The 27746-nt window shown below is 39.3% G+C and overlaps 1 protein-coding gene across 1 annotated transcript; it reads left to right on the top strand.

The window, feature by feature from the left end:
- Positions 1 to 4660: 4660 nt before the first annotated feature.
- On the top strand, positions 4661 to 20587 carry LOC138808544 (myelin protein zero-like protein 3). The gene is made up of 2 exons (XM_069994815.1): positions 4661 to 4767; positions 20074 to 20587. Exons 1-2 carry the CDS (start codon positions 4661 to 4663, stop codon positions 20585 to 20587), a joined length of 621 nt encoding a protein of 206 aa, XP_069850916.1.
- The last annotated feature ends 7159 nt before the right edge of the window (positions 20588 to 27746 follow it).

Below are 27746 nucleotides of genomic sequence, written 5' to 3'. Positions count from 1 at the left end.
ACCTACCCTATGATCCAGCAATCCCACTTTTGGGCATTTACCCAAATGTTTACAAACAAGACCACACTAAAGCTACCAGCACAACTATGTTTATTGCAGCATTATTTACCATAGCTAAGATATGGAACCAACCCAGATGCCCCTCAGTAGATGAATGGATCAAGAAAATGTGGTATATATACACATTGGAATTCTATGCCTCCATCAGAAAGAATGACATTGCCTCATTTATTAGAAAATGGAAAGACTTGGAAAAAATTATATTAAGTGAAGTAGCCAAGCCCAAAGAAACATAGGTCCCATGGTTTCCCTTATTTGTAATATCAAGTGTATGTATGAGTCAAGCCGAATAGGTCAGATAATGTAATGTGAGGAAAATGAACCCTTAGATATGTTTTTTTTTCTTTCATTCATTTGTTTCTAATGCATTTATCAGATTATTTCTTTGTTGCTTTGTATGTCCCTCCCCCACAGTATAACCCCTGCTTTCACTATATTTGATGCTGATATAATTTGTGGAGGAGATGGGGAAAAACAAGTTGTTTAAGGATAGAGGTGGACCTGTTGCAACAATGAGAAGTACAAGTTGTCATGTTGAAAACGAACTTTACAACTTTGGTGCTGGGGGGAGGAGGATTCGGTGGGAGGGAAGGGGGGAGGCTGGGAAGGAATGTGAAGAGTAAACAAAGGAGGAGGCTGAAATGCTTGGTAAGAAATGTACTCATTATCTTGCCCATGTAATTGTAACCCCTCTGTACAGTATGTTCACAAAATATAAAAATTAAAATTAAAAAAGTAGCTTGCTTTATTACTTGGGCCTTAGGTCTACCACTGTCTACCTTTTGCTTCATTTGGCTTTTGCTCAGAGCGTGAAAACTCAGCTCCTGCTCATAGTATATTTTTGTTTGTGGCCCTTGTTGGGAAAGGTTGTTGAGTTGGGGGTTGAAAGTAATTCCTAGTGACTCTTTCTGAGGTTTATATTATTATTGTGAGTAGGTGATTACATAAATTTCTCTTATTGCAGAGTATTGTGGAAAAGTAATATTTAGTTGAAATCACAAATGTATTTTAACCTTCACAAGGTAAATTGTCATTATCATGGTCTAAATTTTGTGAATTCTGTAAGCTTTGACAATACAATTCCATAAGCTTTGACATTACAATTATTTCTTCCAGGTGATATTTACATTTCTTTCCTTTTGCTTATTGTAAGATGTTCTGTCTTTCGCTCTCATCCCTCCCATTTGTTTCTGAGGTTTTATTGATTTACTTATTTAATTGAAGGCTATACTACTTGAGCCACAGCTCAACTTTTGCCTTTTTAAAGTGGTTAATATGAGGCAAGAGTCGCATGGGTAGTCAAGGACAGTAAAGAGAGGCTTGAAATTGGAGCATTATAGATCAAAGTCAGCCTTGGAAAGAAAGTCCATGAGACTCTTATCTCCAGTCAAACACTAATAGGCAGAAGATAGTAGACCTGTAGCCATGAGCAAAACACTTCAACTTTTAGTCCCTCAACTGAACACAGTGAAGCAAATTTCATGGAGTTTCCTGCCCAAGATGGCTTTGAACCATCATCTACAGATTTCATCGACCTTAGCCTTCAGGATTATAAGTGTGAGTCAACATTTAGAAATCTTTAATTACCTGTTCTTTCACCTTTTCAGTTATTTATTTTTTTTTTTTGTCATTTGTTCTTAGGCACTAGCTCTCATGCTCCGTTTTGCCTTTCCTCTTGAAACTACCATGCTCTACAACTTTGACCACAGGTAAACTACAGGCTGTTTCTCTTTTTTGTAGCTCTTCTTCTAGGGCTCAAACTCAGGTAACTGTGACTGAGGTTCTTTTTGTTTGTTTGTTTGTTTAAGTGAGTGGTGGTTGTTAAGTCTTGAAATTAAGTCATGATGACTCTCCCTGAGGTTTTATTTACGTTTACCTTAATGGTAGTTGGTTTCACTACTTGAGCCATAGCTCAACTTCTGCATCTTTTTTGGTTAATAGGAGATTAGAATATCAATAGCAAGCCACGAGCATTACAGAGAGGAGTGAAATTTGAGAATCATGGTTCAAAGCCAGTCTTGGGCAACAAAGTCAATGAGACAATTATATCTAATAAGCCCCAACACGTAGGAAGAAGTAGATCTCTAGCCATGAGCAAAGCATAGCAAGTTCAAACCTCAGTACTGAACACAGTAAAATGTCTCCTGCCCAGGCTGGCTTTGAACCACAGTCCTCAGATATAAGCATTCTGAACAGGTAGGATTACAATTTTTATTTAGAAAGCTTCAATATACTCCGTTTTGCACCTTTTCATTTATTTGATTGTCTCTTCCCCCTTTTTGAAAGTTCATGTCTTTTATTATTAGGGCATACCCATTTACGCTCAGTAATTAATTAATTTATTGATTGATTGATTTTGTCAGTTGTAGGGCTTGAACTCAGTGTCTATGCACCGGCCTTCAGGGACAAAGCAGGCACACTACCACTTTCAGCCACAGTGCCACTTCTACTTAGTTGGACAAAACAGTCACCAGGGGACTTTTCAACCTAGGCTGGCTTCCAATTGTCATCCTCAGATCTAAGCTTCCTGAGTAGCGAGGATTACAGACATGAGCCAGAGGCACCTGGCTTGTTTTTTAGATCAAAACTAACAAGCTCTACATTTAGGCCACACTACTTCACTGACTTCACTGTCCATGAGAGTTTTGGCTTTTTTTTTAATTGTGAAAATACTGTACAGAGGGGTTACAATTACTTGAGCAAGGTAATGAGTACATTTCTTATCAAGCATTGTTGCCTCCTCTCTTTCCCCTTCCCATCTTTTCCCATCCCCCCACACCCCTGCCCCATGCGAAAGTTGTAAAGTTCGTTTTTTGACATAACATCTTGTACATCTCATTGTTGCAATGGGTCCACCTGTATCCCTATTTAAACATTTTTTTCCCTTCCCCTCCACAAATTATAACAACATCACATACAGTGAAACAGGGTTATATCATGGGGAAGGGACATGCAAAGCAACAAAGAAATCATCTTATAAATATGTTAAGAAAAATAGCAAGAAAGAAAAACCATTTGAATCCTTTTATTTTTTGCTCAAAGCTAGCACGAACAAAAACTCTACTCCTGAGGGTTTTTTTTTGGGGGGGGGGCTGGGTGGGGCTGGAGGCTTGAATTCAAGGCCTAGTTACTCTCGCTGAGGATTGTTTTGTTTTGGGTATTTTGTTTTTCATTTCAAAGCTAGCAGGCTCTACTACTTGAGCCTTAGCTTAATTTCAATCTTTTTTTTGGTGGTTAATAGGCAATAAAAGTCCCATGGAAACCAATAGCACTACACAGTATCCTAAAATCTAAGGATTACAGTTTAAAGCCAGTCTGGGCTTTGAAAGCCCATCAGTCTCATCTCAAATTAACCACATGTGACGGTAAGTAGTAGTTTTAAACTTGAGCAAAAACCCTCAAGTTCTAGCCCATGCCTAGCACACTCAAGTTAGTTGGGCTTTCCTGCCCAGGCTGGCTTCGAACTGTGATCTTTAGATTTCAGATTGGATTAAAGGTATGCGTCTATATTTTAAAAACTCATTGACTCTTTTCTTCTTCACATACATTCACTTGTTTATTTGTTGGTTCTCTGGCTTGTTTTGAGGGCCTCACCAATCTTGCTGAAGGATAGCATGCTCGAAAACAGTTGCACTTTGGTTGAGTTTTTGGTTTTGGTGTTTAGCTGGAAGTAAGTATAGAGATTAACATAGGGTCCTGAATTGTGCGGATTGTGATTCAACGTCAGGAGCAAGGAAAGTGCATGAGTCTGTTATCTCAAATTAACCTCCAAAAGATCAGACATAGTCAAACAAATACTTTTAGTTCATATCCCAGAAAGGCACAGACACACTCATGCACACACACACACACACACACACACACACACACACACAATGGTCTTTCCTGTCCTGGCTGGCTTGGAATGGTGATCCTCAATTTCAGTGTTTTGAGTAGGTAGAATTACAAGTGTGATCCACCAGTTTCTTGGTCATTTTATCATTTTTAATAGACTCTTTGTGCTCTCTTCCACTTTTTTAAAAATTTATTTTGTGGTTTTCTTAGTGCTAGATCTGTTTTTCACTTAGCTTTTTTTATGCTCAAGGTTGCTGCTGTACCACTTCAGCGACAGCTCCACTTCTGACTTTTTGCTGATTAGTTGGAGATAAGACGCTCATAAATTTTCCTGCCCAGGCTGACTGTGAACTGCAGTCCTCAGATTTAAGGACACTGTGTAGTTCCCTTGGCTTCCTGTGGGACACTGTCCTATTTACCACCAAAAGAAAAGAAAGTGGGGCAGAAGTTGATCTGTGGTTCAAATAAGAGAGCCTTCTATCCCTGAATTAAAAAAAAATACTTGTGAGTCTAATTCTGCTACTAATCGTACACACTGCTTGTTCTATTCAAATAAAAACGAAACAGAAACAACTCATGCACAGTGACCAGGTAATAAGGATTCCTGACTGATAACCAGAAACGAATTCCTAAACTCATCTCCTATAGCCTTTTTTAGATAAAATTGGTCATTTGTGTAAGCTGAGGAGAGATTAAAGAACAAGACTTTACAGGCCAGTTACACAGGACTTGGAAATCAGGATCCATTGGTAAAGCTTTTCAGAGAATGACTAAAAACACACTCTTCACCATTCCAAATGGTTCTTCCCTCTGTGCAAGGGAAAGAGAGATGAGAAGGATTAAATATGGGAAAAGTAAGAAGCATCAAACAAGGTAAGTAATGTTAACTGTATTAGATAAAGTAAAACATAGGTGTACAGTATGCAATCCAGAAAAGGACATGTCACCTCTGTGTGGATCCCAGTTAATTTAGTTAATAAAATTAATCGATGGTAAGGAGTAAAACCTTCTATTGATTTACGGAAAGGAGGTACATGGTGGGCAAGTCAGTTCAATAACCTCAAGGATTTTGAACATAAAGAGTGAAAGTTTTTGACTCTGCTTGAGCAACAGGAAAGAACATCTGAGGAGGACTGAGATGTGCAGACATTCCCCAAGAATGATCTCACTGATATCAAGCGTTCTGATGCATGCTGGTTGCCAGGGGCCCATGCCTGTAATCCTAGCTACTCAGAAGGCTTAGATCTGAGGATTGTGGTTTGAAGCCATTTGGGATAAGAAAGTTTGCAAGCTTTTTATGTTTTACAGTTCAAGAATATTCTTATTTGACACTAATTGTAACCCATGGCAGTGCAATTGGATACCAAGCTGAAGAATATTAGAAAATACACAGACAAGTGTAGACAAAAAGAACAAAATCAATGAGGACCCGGGGTACCAAGGCTCAATGGCACCTGGGCTCCAGATCACACAAGTAATCATATTTATTTGAATTCACACTGGGAAGGTTACCATGGATACATGCAAAAATGAAGCATCAATATTACAATCAGAGCCACCACAGTGAGTAACACTGGTTCCCTTATTGTTTTGAGAAAGGAGACTTCTCTTTTATCCCCCAGGTTTCAAGGCCTTTAAAGCACTATGGAAGGGGCAATAGTTTAACCCTCTCCAGAGCTGTGTTTTAACCCTTCCATGGCCAGCTGTCACCTTTCAGAGTACTATTGAGGTGATGTTCAACCTCTCAAAACTTTTCTAGATTCAACAGCTCAGCTTGAGTCCAATACACCTATTAATATTAATAACATGTATTACAAACACAGTAAAAAGAGAAAAATAATATTAGACATTTAAACAGAAATAACTGACTGGGAGAGTTCTGGGAAGATGGCGGAGGAGAAGCTGGAATCTGAACAAGCTCTCGCATAGAAAGTAGATTTAGAATTCCAGTGAACAGTCCTAAGCCAGAGAATCACACCAAGTGTGCCATCACAGGACAGAGAGTTAGACAAGAGAGGGGAAGCCAAGGAAACGCATCAGCTGCCGCTCCGGCGGCGGGGTCCCGGCGGTGACCACTGCCGCGGAGTCATACCTGAGACACAGAGAGTCGGGGACGAAGGAGCCAGACGCAGTGGACGAGCGGATTCTACTCAACACCAACAAGAACCGACAAGGAGCGGACATCTTCATCCTGCTGTTTGCAGACCAGAGACGACCCAGGATCCAAGACTCGGCGTGAGTACAAGCCCGACGTCCTCATTCCTTCTCAGGGAGCAGAGGAGGGAAGGCCACCCCTCCCCCCCAGCACCGGTGATCTCCATCTTGGATACCGACAAAGCTCGGAGGAGCTGCTAGCTCCAGCTCAGGCCTTGGAATAAAACGAGTCATTTAGCAGGTCACAAGAACTTAACGGCGAAGTGACCTGCCAGACTCAGCTCCATCCAGGGAAAAGTCACCCAGCTCAGGTGCCAGCCATTGGAGTGCCTTGCCTCCCTGGGTAACCAGAGCCAGAGGCTGCCCCTCCCTCTAGCAGCCACCACAATCAATTGAAAAACAGAAACCCTGAGAATGGCTCCAGGCTGGGCGCTGTGAGCTTTATCACAAAATAGCCCCAGGGAAAAGCTACTGTTTGTTGAAAGGCCTCAACTCTACCCAGAACCTAGCCTCATCACCACATCCCCCTCTTTTGTGACTCTCAAAGCAGACCACCCTCCCAGAAAACTAACCTGGGAGGGGGATCTCAAAATCTTGGGTAAAGCAGAGCATTTTTCTGCCTCTTCCAACCAACCGACTTAAGAAACCAATCAAGCCACAGGACCTCAAGCTGACCAGAGGCTCCAACAAGAGACTGGTTGCAGACAAAAGGGAGATACAGGATTCTTCCCACTCCTCCCCCCCCAAAAAAAAAAAATCAAAAGACTTTTTTTCTTTTTTTTTTTTTTTCTTCTTCTTCTTCTTTTCTTTTTTTTTTGCTTGTTTTTTGTTTTTTGTTACCTTATATATATATATAAATTTTTTTTCCCTTCTAAAACTTTTATTAATCTTTAATTTTTGCCTCTTCTGAAAAACTAATTGTTTTCCAGTAACTTTTTTTTTTCTCATCTTATAATTTTTATTTTAGGAATACGTGAATGAGAGTTTTCCTTTCTTTTCTTGTCTTCTTTCTCTTTTTCTTTCTTTCTTAATTATCTGTTTGTTTTTTATCTAGCTCTACTGAACTTCTGATCTTTTCTTCTCCCTTTCCCATCCTTAAAGATTTTCACATCTCCTCTATGTCCCTCCCCTTCTCTGAACATATTCACATTCCTCTCTAAATAGACGGTCTTTTAACCTCTTTCTGGTCTCTCTTTATTCCCCTTTCCATCTCTTCTTTTTCTCTCTCTCTCTACTTGCATCCTACCCAACCCATTTCCTGCACTGTGATTAGGACATAGTTAACTCTCCCTGTGCCTCCCCACACCAATCTATTCCCATTTTTTACCCACATCTCTCCCTAATCCTAATAATTTCTGGTTTTCCAAATTCTTTTCTGCGGTTCGAAGTCCTTTAACATATAGTCGTTTGATGTTGAATAGATGTATCTGTTGAACTAGATTGTATCTGTAGACTATTGACGGTACAAATGCAAAATTTGGTTGATGGTTGCATTAAGATAGTGTTCTAGCACAAAACTGGTGCAATCTTTATCTCAAATGGGCCTAGTAAGCCGGAAAAACACAAGAAAAATGGCAAATTCGGGTATCTCAATTCCCAACCTTGATAATCAGGGATTAGAACAGATAAAGAATAATCCAGAGGAGAGTTCCCAAATAGCTCTACAAACACTAATAGCAAACATGATAAATGAGAAGTTTGACAATGTACAAAGGACTCTGTATGAGCGTGATAGGGAGAGAGAGGAGGCATCCCAGAAGTTTATACAGGAATATCATAAGCATGAGGAAGCTTCTCAAAAACTGATACAGGATTTGCGTGAACAACTTGAGAATACTCAAAGAGAAAGGGAGGAATGGCGTGAGCAGGCAAAGAACACTCAAAGAGAACTGCAGGAATCCCACAGAAGGGAGGAAACTAATCAAAGAGTAATTCACGAATTAAGAGACCAGGTAGAGAATACACAAAGATCACTAAAGGCATTCATGAAATCCATTAACAAAGAGCTGAAGGAAGTCAGGGAGACCACAAAGGGAATGCTGAATGGAAACCAACAGAAGGAATGGGAGTCCAAAGAAACCATAACCAATCAACTAAGTGATTTGAGAACAAACACTGAACACCAAATTAAGGAAGTAAAGAAATTCATACAAGACCTAAAACAGAGCTTCAACAAAGAATTTGAAGCCATCAAAGCTGACCAATTAGAAGGAAAAGAGATAAAAAACAAAGTAGAGAGTCTTGACAGCAGGTTAGACCATGCAGAAGATCGAATCTCAGGGATTGAAGACAGCCTAGATATTACAGAGAAAGAACATACAACCATCCAAGACAAGTCCAAGAAATATGATAGGTCTATCCAACACCTGGAAGACACCATCAGAAGGCCCAATCTAAGGATAATGGGTGTAGAGGAGCACCTAGAGACAGAAGTTAATGGTCTAGGAAATTTGTTTAACAGGATCCTAGCAGAGAACTTCCCAAACATACAAAAAGATAGGCCTATTCAGATACAAGAAGCTTTTAGAACCCCAAATAGACCAGACCAGAATAGGACATCCCACCGTCACATTATAATCCACACAGGATCAACCCAGACCAAGGAAAAGATCCTTAAAGCTGTCAAGGAGAAAAGGTTAATCACCTATAAAGGGAAACCAATTAGAATTACCTCAGATTTCTCAGCAGAGACAATCAAAGCAAGAAGAGCCTGGAATGACGTATGCCATGCCCTAAAAACAAACAACTATCAACCAAGAATACTGTACCCAGCTAAACTCTCCTTCATAACTGAAGGCCAAATAAAAACCTTCCATAGCAAAGAAAAATTGAAACAATACATCTCCACCAAACCAGCCCTAAAAAAGATTCTTAAAGATGTCCTACACATAGAAAACCAACAAGAACGCAACAAAGGCCAAGAAAGTGCACTCAAACTGAGAATCCAAGAACCTTAGGAAGAACCCAGCTTTCACAGCCCCCAAGAAGGTGGATAACATGGCAGGAACTCCCAAATACCTCTCAGTCTTATCTCTTAACGTTAACGGACTGAACTGTCCAATTAAGCGACATAGACTGTCTAATTGGATTAAAAAACAAGACCCTTCTATCTGCTGCCTGCAGGAGTCACATCTCGCCTGTAAAAACAAACATATTTTCAAGGTTAAAGGCTGGAACAAAATCTACCAAGCAAACGGCCCTCATAAACAGGCGGGAGTTGCAATCCTAATATCAGATAAAATAGACTTCAAATTAAAATTCGTGAGAAGAGATAAAGAAGGTTGCTACATACTAATTAAAGGATCACTCCTTCAGCAGGATATTAAAATTCTAAATATCTATTCGCCAAACAATGGAGCACCCAAATTTGTCAAAGAAACACTACTTTCCCTCAAATCCCATATAGATCCAAAGACATTAATTGTTGGGGATTTTAACACACCACTCTCCCCACTAGATAGATCAACTCGGCAAAAACACAACAGAGAAACCGCAGATCTAAACAGCTGCATAGATCAACTAGACTTAACAGACATTTACCGAACATTTCACCCAGCAGCATCAGAATACACGTTCTTCTCAGCAGCACATGGAACGTTTTCTAAAATAGATCACATTTTAGGCCACAAAGCAAACTTGTCTAAATTCAGAAACATTGAAGTTATACCTTGCATTCTCTCTGACCACAAGGGAATAAAATTAGAACTCAACACCAAAAGCCACCAAAGAAAGTCCGGTATCACATGGAGGCTGAACAACACACTGCTGAATCATGAGTGGGTCATGGAAGAGATTAGAAAGGAAATTCAAATGTTCATGCTATTCAACAAAAATGAACACACAAATTACCACCTCCTCTGGGACACAGCAAAGGCAGTACTCAGAGGCAAGTTTATAGCTCTGAGCTCCTACATCAACAAATTGGAGAGATCGGAAACTATCAATTTAATGACACATCTAAACCTCCTAGAAAAAGAGCAGCAAGATAAACCCCAATCCAGTAGACGGAAAGAAATAATCAAAATTAAATCAGAATTAAATGAATTAGAATCCAAAAAAACTATAGAAAGAATCAACAAAACAAAGAGTTGGTTCTTCGAAAAACTTAACAAAATTGACAGACCCTTAGCAAACCTTATCAGAAAAAGGAGAGAACACACCCAAATTAATAAACTCAGAGATGAGAATGGAAACATCACCACGGAAACAACCAAGATTCAGAACATTATAAGGGAATACTTCTCAAAACTTTATGCTAATAAGTTCGACAACTTGACAGAAATGCACCTCTTCCTAGCAAATATTGACATGCCAAAACTAAACCAAGATGAGTTAAACCAGCTTAACAGGCCCATATCAAGCATTGAAATAGAAACAGCAATAAGAGACCTCCCAGCTAAGAAAAGTCCAGGACCAGATGGTTTTACAGCGGAATTTTACAAGGCCTTCAAAGCAGAGCTCACACCAATACTCCTCCAACTCTTCAATGAAATTGAAAGAGAAAGCTCACTACCGAACACATTCTATGAAGCCATCATAACCCTCATCCCAAAACCAGGCAGGGACTCATCAAAGAAAGAGAACTATAGACCCATTTCTTTGATGAACATTGATGCAAAACTTCTCAACAAAATTTTGGCCAATCGACTTCAACAATTCATCCAAAAAATCATACACCATGATCAAACAGGATTCATTTCAGTGATGCAAAGCTGGTTCAATATACGCAAATCAATTAATATTATTCATCACATCAACAGGAGCAAGAATAAGAACCACATGGTTATCTCAATAGATGCATAAAAAGCATTTGACAAGATCCAACACCCCTTTATGATGAAGGTTCTGGAAAAATTAGGAATCCATGGAACATTCCTCAATACAATAAAGGCTGTATATGACAAACCTACAGCCAGCATTATACTCAATGGTGAAAAACTAAAGCCATTTCCTCTTAACTCAGGAACAAGACAAGGATGCCCACTCTCTCCACTTCTCTTCAATCTAGTATTAGAATGCCTAGCTACTGCAATAAGACAAGATGCAGACATAAAGGGGATCCAAATAGGGAAAGAAGAAATAAAACTCTCCCTCTTTGCAGATGACATGATCTTGTATTTAAAGAATCCCATAGACTCCACTCCCAAATTACTCAAACTGAATCAAAACTTTGGCAAAGTAGCAGGTTATAAAATTAACCCCCAAAAATCAATGGCTTTACTATATGCCAACAATGAGAAAAGTGTGGCTGAAATTAGGAAAGCAACTCCATTTGTAATAGCCCCCCAAAAAATAGAATACCTAGGAATTAACTTAACCAAAGAAGTGAAGGACCTCTATGATGAAAACTTTAAAATCTTGAAAATGGAAATCAACACAGAACTTAAAAAATGGCAAAACCTCCCATGCTCCTGGATTGGCAAGATTAACATCGTGAAAATGGCAATAATTCCCAAGGCTATCTACAAATTCAACGCGATACCTATCAAAATTCCACCCTCATTCTTCAAGGAAATAGAAGAGGCAATCCAAAAATTCATATGGAACAATAAAAGACCCCGAATAGCAAAAACGCTCCTCAACGGAAAGAACACTGCTGGAGGAATATCAATACCAAATTTCAAATTCTACTATAAAGCCATAGTAATCAAAACAGCTTGGTATTGGCATAAGAACAGACCTCAGGACCAATGGAATAGAATTGAAAACCCAGAAATGAACCTACAGACCTATAGCCATCTAATCTTTGATAAGGAAGCTAAAACAATAGAATGGAAGAAAGACAGCCTCTTCAGTAAATGGTGCTGGCAAAATTGGTTAACTACATGTAGAAAACTAAAGCTAGATCCTTATATATCACCCTGCACCAGAATCAACTCCAAATTGATCAAAGACCTTGAACTCAAAGCAGACACTCTGAAAACATTACAGGATGGAATAGGAGAAACCCTAGGTCTCCTTGGCTCAGGTCGAAATTTTCTGAATAGAGACCCGGAAGCACAACAAATCAAAGAAAGTTTGGACAAATGGGATTGCATAAGATTGCAGAGCTTCTGCAGGGCAAATGACCTAGCTGGCAAGATCAATAGAAAGCCCACGGATTGGGAGAAGATCTTTACTAGCCATACAACGGACAAGGGTCTCATATCTAAAATATACTTGGAACTCAAAAAATTAAACCACCCAACAACAAATCCTCAAGGAAACAACTGCCCAATAAATAAGTGGGCAAAAGACTTAAAGAGAAGCTTCTCTGAAGAAGAAAGAAGGATGGCCAATAGACACATGAAGAAATGTTCAACATCCCTAGCCATAAAAGAAATGCAAATCAAAACAACATTGAGATATCACCTCATTCCAGTTAGAACAGCAAAAATCAAGAACTCTAACAACAGGTGCTGGAGGGGATGTGGACAGAAAGGAACCTTACTTCATTGTTGGTGGGAATGTAAACTTGTTCAACCACTTTGTAAAGCAGTATGGAGGTTCCTCAAAAGAATTCACATAGATCTCCCCTATGATCCAGCAATCCCACTTTTGGGCATTTACCCAAATGTTTACAAACAAGACCACACTAAAGCTACCAGCACAACTATGTTTATTGCAGCATTATTTACCATAGCTAAGACATGGAACCAACCCAGATGCCCCTCAGTAGATGAATGGATCAAGAAAATGTGGTATATATACACAATGGATTTCTATGCCTCCATCAGAAAGAATGACATTTTCCCACTTGTTAGGAAATGGAAAGGTTTGGAAAAAATTATATTAAGTGAAGTAAGCCAGGCCCAAAGAAGCATAGGTCCCATCGTTTCCCTTATTTGCAATATCTAGTATAGGTATGAGCCAAGCGGAAAAGGTCAGATAATGTGATGTTAGGAAAATGAACCCTTAAATATGTATTTTAATGTTTTGTTTCTTTCATGCATGTGTTTCTAACGCATTTATAAGATTATTTCTTTGATGCTTTGTATGTCCCTCCCCCACAGTGTAACCCCCGATTTCAACTATATTTGATGTCAGTATAACATGTGGAGGAGATGGTGACAAACAAGTCGTTTAAGGATTCAGGTGGACCTGTTGCAACAATGAGAAGTACAAAATGTCATGTCAAAACCAGCTTTACAATGTCGGTGTGTGGGGGGGAGGGGGGTATAATTGGGTTGGGGGAGGGGGTTAAAATTGGGTGGGGGGAGCGTGGAGGCGGGGAAGGGAAGTGAAGGGTAAACAAATGAGGAGGCTGCAATGCTTGGTAAGAAATGTATGCATTATCCTGCCCATGTAATTGTAGCCCCTCTGTACAGTATGTTCTCAAATAAAATAAAATACAATTAAAAAAAAAAAAGAAAGAACTGACTGCATTCTTTTATCCGGTACAAGAAATTTAGCACTGTTCTTTAAGTCTCTAATAACACTTTTTTAGATATAACTTCATGGCTTTCATAAAACCTCCTACATAGTCCTTAGAGTGTCTTTTTGACTCCCATTTTTATTTGTTACATTTGCATAGTAGTATAGTATATCATCTTTAAAATCATATCACCTCATAATTAAAGTTTATCTTGTAAGTAAGTACTTGTGAAACTCCAATAAAATATCACAATAGTTGGAAGTGGAGCTATGGCTTAAGAGCTATAGTGCAAGTCTTGAGCCAAAGAAGCTCAGGGCCCAAAGTTTAAGCCCTAGTTTCCACACATACACATCTCCCCATCCGTCACCCAGACACACAATCAGATGATAATGTCTATCAAGTTCTTCCTTAGGATGATCTTGATGATGTCAGCAACTGTATCAAGTTTCTATCTCTCTTCCATGCATTTGTGGTAGTAGACAACAGAGTCGCTGTAGTATAACATGTGTCTAAGACTTGTCCATGAGCAAAAGCAGTTATGTAACATATCCATCACAATGTCCAGCTCTCTTGATAGTAGATTTGCCCATTTTGGGACTTGATGGGACCCATGTACTCTTCAACTGACTTTCCCATCCTCTGTCCCAACTGCTTCAATGTTTCACCATCCACACCAAAGAGGCTTTCATTACCTCCCCAAAATTATCTGAATCCTGGATGCCTGAGATGTCGTGAAGACACTCTGTGGGTATTCCCCTCTCTGACAGGCCATTTTAACTCCTATGCTCTCCTCACAGATGTAGGCAATGGTCTCTGTGGGACTTCAGTGCCAGATCTTCGAGAGATTTAGTTTCATTGTTTCCATAAGCTCTGGGAAATCATGCAGTGAAGGGTCCAGTTTAGAAACATAGGGGTATACATACCTCCTCATTCTGGAGTTTTTCATGTATGTTCTCTTGGCCATTGAACAGAAGTGGGGTCTCTGAAAGGAAACTTGTATGGTGATCTGTCTGCTTTGGTCCATACAACATAGAACCACGTTCCCATCCCTTCAATGATTTTGACAAGCTCCATGTGATTCATGCTGAACTGCTTTCAATGCTGTAACAATGTAGAGGTCACAACTTGATGTGTGGATAGCTGTCCATGCTTGATCCTGAGTTACCTTGACACGCAGGGACCAAAACTCCATGTTGGGAAAGTGAGAGCATTATTAGCTGGCTTATATCTGTGTAGTTTGAATGACACCAGTAGGCATTGAGGCCTCCTCTTCATGTCCAAGTACCCTCAGCATATTGATAAAGATTGACACACCATGGCAAGTCGTCACAAAAAAATTCTGACCTGGTCCTGGGCATTATCTCAAGCATCTCACCCACTTCTAGCATCTTCCCTTCTTTCAAGGTCTTGCCAATTCTCCTCCTTGTGTTCTCAGGTAAAATAATGCTGTCAGTGAGTAAAGAGCAGAGGACAAGGAAGCAGGTATTCTAGAGAAAGTAAATACTGAAGCCTCTTCCATGGTGAGAAGATAATGAAACCTGCAACTATAGAATAGCGAAGGAGTTAAGATGGTTATGCACACATTTTGTGCACAAAAATGCCAGACCTAGTATGCTGTGTACAGAGTTTCAGTCCATAATGGTCTGTAACAAAGGCATCACAGTTACAGATAAACCAAGTTCATAATGTCTTTTCTTCTTTTCTTCTGTGCCGTTCTGGGGCTTGCACTCAGGAAATGGACACTATCCCTGAAGTTTATTTTTTCCCCTCAAGGCTACTACTTCACCACTGGAACCACAATTCTACTTCTAGTTTTTTGGACATAATTGGAAATAGAATTCGTACAGGCTTTCCTGCCCAAGTTGGCTTCAATCACTTATCCTCAACCTCATGAATAGCTAGGATTAGAAGATTGGCCATTGAGCATGGTAGCAACTCTCTTCCTTTTTAGTTCTTTTTCTTTGTTCCTTTTTTCCAGTTATGGGCCTGAATTCTAGGCTTGGGCACTGTCCCTCATCTCTTCAGCTGAAGGCTCGTCTCAACCACTTGAGCCACAGCGTGATTTCCAGCATTGTTTCTGCTTAAGTAGTAATGAGCAATTGAATCCAGGGCCTCATGCATGCAAGGCAAACACTCTACCACTGAGCCACCTTCCCATCCCCATCTTTCCTTTTCTTTAAAAAAATATTATTAGGAAAATGATGTTCAGAGGGATAACAGTTAAGTCAGTTAAACAGTTGTCAGGTAAAGAATCCATTTTTGGGGGACAATTACTCCCCTTTCCTTTTTCTCAATTTATACCTCTCACTGTGGCTTTTTTGTGGTTAACTGGAGATAAAAATCTTGCAGACTTTGCTGCCTAGGGTGATTTTGAACCGTGATCCTCAGATATCAGTCTGCTGATGAGTTAGGATTACAGGCTTGAATCTGAAAGACAAGAAGACTGTTCTGAAGATTGTCCTATATTGGTTATAGGGCTGTGGGCCTGAATGGACTTATGCAGTTAATGCTAGGCAGATCAGTCATCTGGAAGCATGTGTCCCTTCTTAACCCTGATTGTCCCTCAGAACAGATAGGTGATGCTTTCAGAGCAAGAACCAGTTTGTACCAGCTCAACAGACGTCCTCACTATATATGTTTTATTCAACAACTATTGGGTTGCTTATATTATCAAGACATTTTCTTTCTTAAGAACTTTTTTATTGTAAGATTGCAATAACTACAGATTCATCATGGTCTAGGAATACATGTCTGCTATCAGCTTTAATATCAAAGCCACATAGCTGTTCCAAATCATGTTTTATTGATCTTAAAGTAGTTCTTGAATATTAGTCTTTATTAGTAATGATATTATTAATGTAAGTATTAAAGTTCTTCAAACATATTTCTCTTATTAAATGAATCCTTACAGTAACATTGAAAGCATCTTCTGGAGCAGCATTGGAAAAGATACTTGGATAATACTAAGAATGAAGGATGAGAAGTGTGAAAAACAGAACTAAGAATTACCAGTGTGACTGGGAAACATCTTCTACAGAGCAGAATCCCAGATTTCTGGAAACATATCATGTGAGAACAGGGCTTCAAACAGTACATGTGACCACATGGGTGAGCCTCAGTGTTGCCACATAGATGTTATTCCTATATGAAAGTCTCATGTTCGATGGGCTTTCACAACCCCAGATTTATGAAAGTTTGTTGTCTTCATTCCTTCAATATTACTTCATACTTTGCTATTGAGTGTAATTATTCTTTTAAAACATGAAAACTCAACACCATCTCTTGGACTGAGGCATTTACTGTCTCCCTATGAATAGATCTGTTATTTAAGAGGCTTCCTTGGGCTGGGTAGGTGGCTCAGTGGTGGAGCAATTGCCTTGCATGCTTGAGGCCCTGGGTTCTATTCCTCAGCACCACATAAGCAGAAAAAATGCCAGAAGTGGCGCTGTGGTTCAAGTGGTATAGTGCTAGCCTTGAGCTGAAGAGCTGAGGGACAGCACCCAGGCCCAGATTTCAGGCCCCACGAACGGACAACCCCCCCCCAAAAAAAAAGAGGCTTCTTTACAGGTGCCAGTGCCTCCCTCCTTTAATACTAGCTTCTCAGGAGGCTGGGATCTGAAGGTCACAGTTGAAGCCTGCCTGGGTGGGAAAGTCCATCAGATTCTCATCTCTAATCAACTACCAAAAAAGCCAGAAGTGGAGCTGTGGCTGAGGTGGTAGAACACTCGGCTGGAGCAAAAAACGCATAAGGACAGGCAGCACCCAGCCTGATCCTGAGCCCCAGACCCGCCTTCAGGCACACACACACACACACACACACACACGCACAAACACACACACACACACACACACACAAGTGGCTTTCTGCCAGACATGTCATGTGGGCCCATGAAATGGTTGGAGACCCCTCTTCAAATGGACTTGCCCTTGTATTTACTCCAGTAATGTGGAAATTGACTCTCAGTCACCTATAGGTCCATTGGTTTAGGATTTGTACTTTGCATCCCACTTCCTCTGCTTGTTTTTTGAGGTGAGTCTTGTAGCTCAACACAGATGTCAATACACTTCAAGATACTGCTTACGGTCTCAAGGCCTGCATTCACACTACACATGGAAAAATAAAACATGACCTGAGAGCCTCTGCTTACGCTGAGGGCCAGCTATCCAAGCAACGGCAGCTTCCTATGAATGGCAAACTGGAATCCAGGCTCAGGTTGTTCACAACAGACAGATGTGAGTTGTGTAAGGCTTGAATTGTTCTAAGGAAAAGCAGAGAATGGAGGAAGGCAGAGGAACTGGGAAAAGACAATCTACCCTCCCATGTTTCCTTGCAGTTCCTGGTCCACATTATATCCTTTGCTAATTGCTCTGCTGTGTGTGTGTGTGTGTGTGTGTGTGTGTGTGTGTGTGTGTGTATGTGTGTGTGTTTGTGTGTTTGAGAGTGTCAGTGAATGTTTGCATGTGTACAGTGGTTCTGGGCCTTGAATTAAGGGGCTGGACACTGGGAAGGTAGGGTGAATATGAGCAAGTACATCATATGCGTGTGTGGAAGTAACTCCATCAAACCTCTGAGTGTGCAACTAGTATATACTAATGAAAGTGAAAAAAATGATTAAGCAATGCTCAAAATCCTCCATAAGCTATTTAGAGATAACTTTAAAAAAGGATCAGGAAGCATAGTTGGTAGGGGATATGAAAAATCTGTAGTTAAAACTGTGGGATCATTCAAGCAAGGTGCTGGTGGCTCATGCTTGTACTCCTAGATATTCAAGAGGCTGAGATCTAAGGATCATTATTTGAAACCTGACCAGGCTGAAAAGTAATCACACTCTATATAAGATATACTACTCAGAAAAAGCTCAAAGTGGCACTCTGAGGCTTCAGCAGTAGAGTGCCCAAATTCAAACTACAGGATTGGCAGAAAATAAAAGAAATAGTCCAAACTTAAGATGTCTAAGGAGTTTTAGACTAAATGTTGTATATAAACAAGTTACTATATTTTGGGGCTCATTTGTTGTTGTTGTTTTAAATATATTATGTATATTCTTCCCCCTATGATATATCCCCATTTGACTTTGAATTGACTTTGATACCGTGCACCTTGTATATACATTTTTCTAATTTGGGAGGGGAACCAAAATAACAAATTGCTGAAACAAGGACACAGGATGACCCATTGCAACAATGATATCCATAGGACAGTATGTTAGAAATGAACTTTACAACATTGGGTAGGGAAGGGTGGAGGGGAAGGTAAGGGATAGTAGAAAAAAACAAGGGAAGGGGTAACAATGCTTGACCAGAAATGTACTCATTGCCTTATTCATGTATCTGTAGCATTTCTATAGAATCTTCACAATAAAATAAGATTTAGAAAATGAAAAATATCTAGTTACAGCTAAAGTACGAAAGGAAAAATCCGTTCATTCATTTGCCTGTGGCAACAGAAATTAGAAATACACAGTCAATAGATATTTATTGCAAATCCCACACGGATTCATGCCCATGGCTACTTCACCCTCCTTGTCTTCAGGGGAAGGTCAGGAGGAATCAGTACAAGCTTCCTATCCAATAGCAGTCTACTCAATTCCTGTACCAAGACTGCCATCTGTAGTACATCAGATGGAAAAAGTTAACATTCCTTCCAAAAGCGTCTCAAATGAGCCCTATAAACCATAGCCTCCAACTGTCCTGATTTAACTCTTATTTCCTTTCCCAAGCTACAAATACATATAAACTTGTGGAGGGCTCTACAGAGATGGACAAAGACTTATAAAACATATATTGTTTCACACCTGTAGAAAATTAAAACTAGACCCTTATAAAGCACACTGAACAAGAATCAACTCCAAAGGGATCAAAGACCTCAGAGCCAAAGCAGATACCCTGAAAACATTACAGGAAGGAAAAGGAGAAACTCCAGGGCTCCTTGGCACTTGCCAAAAGTTTCTTAATAAAGACCCAGACACACATAAAATCAAAGAAAGGTTGGACAAATGAGATTGCATGAAACTGCAGACCGTCTGCACGACAAAGGACATAGCTATCAAGATCAAGAGAAAGCCCAAGGATTTGGAGAAGATCTTCACTAGGCTTACAATGGACAAGGATCTCATATCTAACATATAATTAGACCTCAAATAATTAAACCCTCCAAAAACAAATCCTCAAAGAAAAACTGCCCGATAAATAAGTGGGCTAAAGACTTAAAGAAAAAGGTCTGAAGAGGAAATAGGAATGGCCAATAGATACATGAAGAAATGATCAAAATCTTTAGCCATAAAAGAAATGAAAATCAAGACAACGTTGAGATTCCACCTCACCCAAGTTTGAATGGCTATAATCAACAAATTTAATAATAACTGATACTGGAGGGGATGTGGTTAAAGGGAACGTCCTGCATTGTTGGGGGGAGTGTAAACTTGTTCAACCACTTTGGAAGGCAGCATAACCATGTTTATTGCAGCATTATTTAGCAAAAGTAAGATATGGAACCAACCAGATGCCCCTCAGTATATGAATGGATCAAGAAAATATACACAATGGAATTCTATGCCTCCATCAGAAAGAATTAGGCAGGTACCTGAGGAGCAGCCGGGATGCTGCTGATCAGAGCCGCTTGAGGCTAGGGCTGCACCTTCTCTGCCCTGATAGGCATCCTACTCTTGCAGGATTAGTGCAGCTGCTGACATACGAGGTTATGTTGGAGAAAATGTCAAGTTGAGATGTACCTTCAAGTCATCTTCATATGTCACTGACAAACTGACCATAGACTGTAAGTACCGTCCTCCCAGCAGCAGTTGCACAAAATCTATTTTTCACTATCAGTCTTTCCATTACCCAACCACAGCAGGCACTTTTCTGGATCAGATCTCCTGGGATGGAAATGCATACAAAGGGGATGCATCCATAAGCATAAGCAACCCTAACCTGATGGACAATAGGACATTCAGCTGTGCTGTGAAGAATCTCCCAGATGTGCACCATGACATCCCCCTGACGGAACTAACAATCACAGAAAGGGGTTTTGGTACCATGCTGTCCTCTGTGGCCCTTCTTTCTATTCTTGTTTTCATTCCCTCAGCAGTAGTTATTGTTCTGCTGCTTGTGAGAATATCAAGGAAGGCTGCAGGGATGAAAAAGCGGAGGGCTATAAGAAGAAGTCTTGGAGTTCCAGGAAGATAGCAGAGGAGAAAGTGGAGGTTAAACAACTCTCGCATAGAAAGCAGTTTTAGTGTTCCAGTGAACAGTCCTAAGTCAGAGAATCACAAGTGTGCCATCACAGTACAGAGAGTTAGGCCAGAGAGGGAAAATCCTGGCAAGGAGACAGATCTGAGCACTTGCCAGTAGTCGCGGCTGTGGCTGTGGCTGCAGTGGTGGCAGCGGTAGCCGCCATACCTGCAACACAGAGAGTCCGGGATGAAAGAGCCAGATTTGGCAGGTGAGCAAATTCTATTCAACACCAGCAAGAACCGACAAGGAGCAATCATCTTCATCCGGCAGTTAGCAGACCAGAGACAACCCAGGAACCAAGACTCGGCGTGAGTAGAAGCCTGACGTCCTCACTCCTTCTCAGAGAGAAGAGGAGGGAAGACATCTCTCATCCCCCACTACCAGACATCTCCATCTTTGATACTGACAAGGGCCTGGCTGAGCTGCTAGCTCCAACTCAGGCCTTGGAAGAAAACTAGAGTCATTTAGGAGCTCACAAGGACCTAACCTGATGTGCCAGACTCAGCTCAACCCAGGGAAAAGTCACCCAGCTCAGGCTGTCAGACCCAGGAGTGGCTTTCTTCACTAGGAAACAGAACGACAGGCTGTCCATCCCTTTAGCAGACTCTACAATCAATTGAAATTCAGTAAACATAAATCCTGAGAATGGCTCCAGGCTGGGCTCTGTGAGTGTCTCAGGAGCTAACCCTTCAGGGAAAATCTACTTTTTACTGAAAGGCCTCCACTCTACCCAGAACCTAGCCTCATCACAGCATCTCCAAAGTAGAGGAAACAGCCATCTCCCTCTTGTGATACTCAAAACAGATTTCCCTCCCATTGAACTATACTGGGAGGAGGATCACAAAATCCTGGGTAAAGCAGAGCATTTTTGTGCCTTCTCAAACAAACTGACTTAAGAAACCAACCAAGCCACAGGAAAACCAAACACCACAAGTAGACCAGAGACTCCAACAAGAGGCTAGTAATGGACACAAGGGAAATACAGGACTTTCCTAACCCTGCCCAAAAAATCAAAGAATTTTTTTTTTTACCTTTCATAAATTTTTTTTTCTAAAACTTCTTTTAATTTTTACCTTTAAAAAAATTGTTTTCTAGTAACTTTTTTTTCTCCCTCTTATAATTTTTATTTTAGGGGTATATGTGTGTGTGCATGTTTTCTTTCTTTTTTTTGCTTTTTAAAAAATTATTTTTTTTTGTTTAGCTCTACTGAACTTTTAATCTTTTTTCTTCCTCATTCTTTTCACCTTTTCTTCTCTTTCATTCTTCTTTGTGAGACTTAATTGCTGTTCTGCACATCCTCAGATTACCCGTAGTCGATTATTAGACCTTATCCCCCACAGAGTACACAATTAATCAAGAAATATATTAATCAATTCAAAACCTCTTAGACTTACATTCTTTAGTAGCAGTACTAACTCTTTATACCTATATAATATTTTAATTATTTTTATTGTTAAGTTTTTCACGTCTCCTTCATATCCCTCCGTTTCTCTAATTATATCCTCATTCTTTTTGTATTGTCTGATATATTTATTCATTCATTTCAGTAATCAATAGCACCAGATAGTTAGTTTAAATATATGAGTGCCATTTTACCCAATCACAGTTTTTCCTCTTGAAATGGAATTAATCATGGAAAAATAGTCATGTCCTCTTCTGTGAGAAACCTGAGACCTTTTATACCCCAGCTTAAGAATGTAAAACAATAAAAATCACACATAATTTTTTCCTCTCTAAGAAGACCAAAAGCCAGGAATGTGCTTTTTATAAGACAGTGACATGATCAAAACATTATGTCAAAAAACAAACTTTACAACTTTGGCCATTGGGGGAGTGAGATGGGAAGGGAGGGAGAGGGGAAAGGATGGGAAGGTGAAACAAAGGAGGAGGCAACAATGCTTGATAAGAAATGTATTCATTACCTTGCCCAGGTAATTGTAACTCTTCTGTATGGTATTTTCACAATAAAAGAAGAAAAAGAGAAGAAAAGGCAAAACAAAAAAAGCAGTGACACTTGTCAGTTCCTTGTGGAGTGGTAATTCCCAAGGCCACCATTTATAAGGAACAGTGGTTTCATATAGATGGGCTGAAGATGTCACACAGCTAAGACTATTCCCATGAAGAGATTATGTAGACACTATCTTTTTTTTTGGGGGGGGGTCCGGTCGTGGGGCCTGAACTCTGGGCCTGGGCGCTGTCCCTCAGCTCTTCAGCTCAAGGCTAGCGCTCTACCTCTTGAGCCAAAGTGCCACTTCCGGCTTTTTTCTTTTTGCTTATGTGGTGCTAAGGAATCAAACCCAGGGCCTCAGGCATACAAGGCAAGCGCTCTACCACTGAGCCACCTTCCCAGCCCCCTGTAGACACTATCTTTATTGCACCTTTTCCCATGGTCTTACTCTTCCCAACTCTTTTGTTGTTGTTTTAACAGAACATCACTATTTCCATTTCAACCATCCACCAAATCTCCATTAACACGCTGAGTATTTATTTTAGAGAAATAAAGCTTTAAGAAAAATTAATATGATTTCCAAAAAGCATGAAAGACACGAGCTAAGTTAAGAAGTTGTCAAATCAGACAGGGAAGATTGAGAAGATTGAATAAGCACTTAGCTTGGTTTCCTAACCATGACAAAATCTTTAGACTCAGTGAGTGGACACATGATTCTGCACATAATCACTGAAGTGAGACCACAGAATGACAATGGTTCCTGGGCTACTTCTTTGCTCTTCTGGTCTGACACCCTATTCTCTGCGGGTACTAAGTTATTTATGCTCTCTTCAATCCCTTCAAGTGACTACCGGTTTATAGGCATGCACAAGGTAGGCTTGTTCTTCTTTTTGAACTTTGTTTTAGGTTCAGAGAGACATATTTTCATTCTGTAATTCAATACTTTTTGCCTACAAACAAAAATCACAAGAAAAAGTCATCTAAAAGAGGCATTCTTGGTTAAAGGCATCCTAGATGGTAATCTCCAAACTCTGATAACATATTTCACTCTTTGTTTTGACATCCTTTTGCGTTCTTCCCCAATCATTTTTTTAAAAATTTGAACTCAGGGCTTGGGATCTGTCTCTGTTTCCTTTTTCCCCTCTCAAAGTTAATGCTTCACCACCTGAACCACAGCTCCTCTTGTAGATTTTTTGGTTGTTAAATGGAGACAATTGAACCATGATCCTCAGATCTCACCCTCTGAGTAGCTAGGATTTCCCAATGAAGTTTTAGTCAAAGCCATGGCAGTGTCAATACCCTTGAAGACATAACATACATCTTATGAACAAAGACATTCTCAACACCATCACAGCACAACAACTGATGTCAGGGACTTTACAAAGCAATACATTACTACTATCCATATCTCCTTCAAACTACAGTATCATATACTGCAGCTGGCTATTCAGGCTCACTGGTTGCCTAGAACTGCCTACAGCAGTTTCTGCTTTCCTATTAATTTGACTTGAAACATGAAGATGAGGACTTACTTTGTTCAATATCCCTCAATTTGAATCTCTTAGATGTTTTGCCTAATTTGCTGTTTATCGATTTTTAACTTGAAGTGATAGTGTGCTCATGTCAGAGCAACCTTTTTATTTCTCCCTTTGATTGGTTTACTTTAACCATTTGATTAAGAGAGCTATTATATGGCTATCAGGGGGTAGCAGAGAGAGGGGAAGGCCAAGTAGACAGGCTAAATATAGGTCAAAGTACATTATATGCACATATAAAAATGAACAATGAGACAGGGTTTGGTGGTCAAAGCTTATAAACTTAGCTACTCACTAGGCTGAGAGCTAAGAATCATGATTCAAAGCCAGTCAAGGCAGGAAAGTCCATAAGACATTTCTCTCCCTTTAACCACCAGAAAACTGGAAGTGGCACAGTGGCTCAAGCGATAGAGCACTGTCCTTGGGCTGAAGAGATCAGGGACAATGCCCAGGCCCATATCTCAAGCCTCAGGACTGACAAAAAATGAAGCTGGAAAAATTGGATGACAAGTGTAATTCTTGTTAAGTGGGAGGCTGAGATTTGAGGATCCTATTTCAAGGCAATTCGAGCAGGAAATGTCCACGAGTGTCTTACCTCCAGTACACTACCACTAAAAAAGGAAGTGGAGCTTTGGCTTATTTGATCACAAGCTAGCCTTGAGCAAAAGAAGCATAGGCATAGTTCCCAGGCACTGATTTCAAGATCCAGGACCTGCAAAAAAAAATAAAACCAAGTAAAATTTACTAAAATTGCCTTAAGAAGGGATAGAAAAAAATGAATACTTTTGATTTGAGTACATTTTATTCTGCATGAAAATGTCTCTATATATGCTAATAAAAACTCAAAAGAAGTTGTTGTAGGTTACCTCTGAAAATGTATTCCTGATTAGATTCTGAAATATTTGCATTCATTGTATCAGTGTGTACTGATGTATCTCCTCTAATAATATTAATGAGAAAGCTGGCAATGGTGGCTCATACTTATAATCCTAGCTACTGGGAAGGCCGAGATCTGGGGATTGCTGTTTTGAAGCCAGCCTGGGAATGGAAATCCGTGACACTTATCTGCAAAAATTATTCAAGAATTGCCGGAAGTTGTTCTATGGCTCCATTAGTAGAGCACTACGTTTGAGAAAAAGGAGCTCAGGGTCAGTGCCTAAGCCCTCAGATCAAGCCCCAGGATTGGCATACACACAAAAATAAGGCATACACACACAAATAAGTCTTATGACTTGTAAATAAGGACTTGTACATATTTCCCATGAATTCAATTTCAGACATCACTATGTACTGTGTGAGGTTTGAGTGCTCTGGGATGTACAACATATCTATTAGATTATGTGAAAGGGGCATCTACACTAAATTCTCTCATTCAATTTATATTGATCAGTTAGCATTCTATCATGAGAAAGAACAGCATTTCGTATTTATTAAATATTCACTTACTTGTCAGTATATACATGGACTCCTATCTGAATTATTTACTATTTTTAATAACTTAATTGTTCTTTTAAAGTTCCTATCATTTGCCTAATTTTAAATCACGTTAGTAAATTATGACTTAATGCTATAGCTATATAGCATTTCAATATTCTCATGAATTCACACTTATCCACAGCCACCATAAAGTATAAAGGTTTTCCTTGACCCCCTAAAAGATCTCCTGTCTTTCTGTAGTAAAATTCAACTCCATACTGAGTCACAGGTTGTATGATTGATAGACCATCACTACAATTAATCTTTCATGTAAAAAGAATTATAAAGTAATATGTCATTTTTATGACTGGCTTCTTCTGTTCAGTTTATTTTTTGAGACAAAATTTTATTGTGTTTATTAATATTTACTTTTACATGTGGCATGCTCGACTATAGTCTTTTTCCTTTATCTAATTTCTGGTTCTATACATTCAAACAAGCACCATACTAGAGTACCTACACACAAACTTGCATGCACGAACACACACACACACACACACACAATCTATATATGTATAACACATATTAATATATAATATATTATTATATAATATATATTATGTAATACAATATATAAAATATACTATAGTGTATATACTATATATGCACTGTTACATAATATACCATATTATATATACATTGCATATACTATATATACATACTATAAAACATTATGTACACTGTTATATATTGAATATCATATAACAGTGCATATTATGTCATTATGTATTACATATAATTTATTGCATGTTATATAATATATAATTATACAATATATCATATGAGTAATATATGATATAATAGGCATTATATAATATGCTTATACAATTTATGTTATGTATTATATATGGTGTATAGTATGTATAGTATATTGTATATAGTTCATATAATATATTATATATTATGTATTATATACAATATATTTTATATTTTAAATCATATATATTTTATATTATATAATTATGCATTTTATACAAGTGGACACTATATGGTCCATATGTAGTATACACAATATATTTCTCATAATTCATAATATGATATATTTACTATACACTATATTATATATCATATACCATATAATAATAATTTATAATAATACACAGTAAATATAAAATTTAATACATATTATAATATGTAATATAAATACATATACAATATTGTTACAATGCCTTGTACTGGTGGCTCACTCCTGTAGCCATAGATACCCAGGAGGCTAAGATCTGAGGATTGTGGTTCAACGTCAGCCTGTGGAGGAAATCCATGAGATTCTTATTTCCAATTAACCACTAGAAAAATTGGAGTGAAGCTGTGGCTCAAAGGTACAGTGTACATTGGAAAAATGTGTCTAGGAACAGTGCCAAGGCCCAGAGTTCAAGACCAATAACCAAGGAGAGGACAAATATCTCACAGTCTTTGCTGCCTGGGTTAGTTTCAAATCACAATCCTCTGTTCTCAGTCGCCTGAGTAATTGGTTTTACTAGATTGAGCCACCAAGTCTGGATTCTGGTTGTTTTTCATTATATTCCAATTATCTCCTGTTATTTATGCCTGTATTCAGGTTAGCTATCAGTGTTCTGCAGTCAGAAATAAGTTTTTTCTATATCTTATTTTCAACTCCAAATAGTACCAGATCCATCAGTAGCAGCAGCCCCTTCCAGCTAGCTACGGTATCCTTAGTTCTGCTTGGATCTTTGATGATGTCTTTCCTTTCTGATTTAACAAAACATCCCTGATCCTGTCATTTCCCAAAATAGCCCTGGATCTTTTCAGTGAAGAATGACACGTAGGAATCAACCTCTGGATGATAGGCAGTGTTTTCCTATAGACCTGCCTCCCTTTCTGGGGCTCTGCGTGAACATTTCTTGCATTGTTCTGCTTACCTAATAAAAACAAGAGAAAGGGTATTCAGCACACATTTTAGTGGCTCCATGTTTTGAGTACCCTTGAGGAGGCCTGGAGTGATCTTGCCTGGACATCAGCCATTTGTACATACACAGTTTATCTATTCCTAAGTAGATGCAATCTAGACCCAATGGGGGCCTTGCTACACAGAGCACTCAACCTCGATGTACTCAGGAGTTGCACAGAGGCTATTTCCAGATATTATCCTACACATGCATCTTATACTAGGCGACAGAATATCCATTGACAA

This window comes from Dipodomys merriami, unplaced genomic scaffold (assembly GCF_024711535.1).
Source record: "Dipodomys merriami isolate MVZ:Mamm:240054 unplaced genomic scaffold, mDipMer1.0.p SCAF_453, whole genome shotgun sequence".
NCBI lineage: Eukaryota > Metazoa > Chordata > Mammalia > Rodentia > Heteromyidae > Dipodomys > Dipodomys merriami.
Note: the sequence above shows the minus strand (reverse complement) of the source record. Positions and strands in the feature narration are given on the sequence as shown.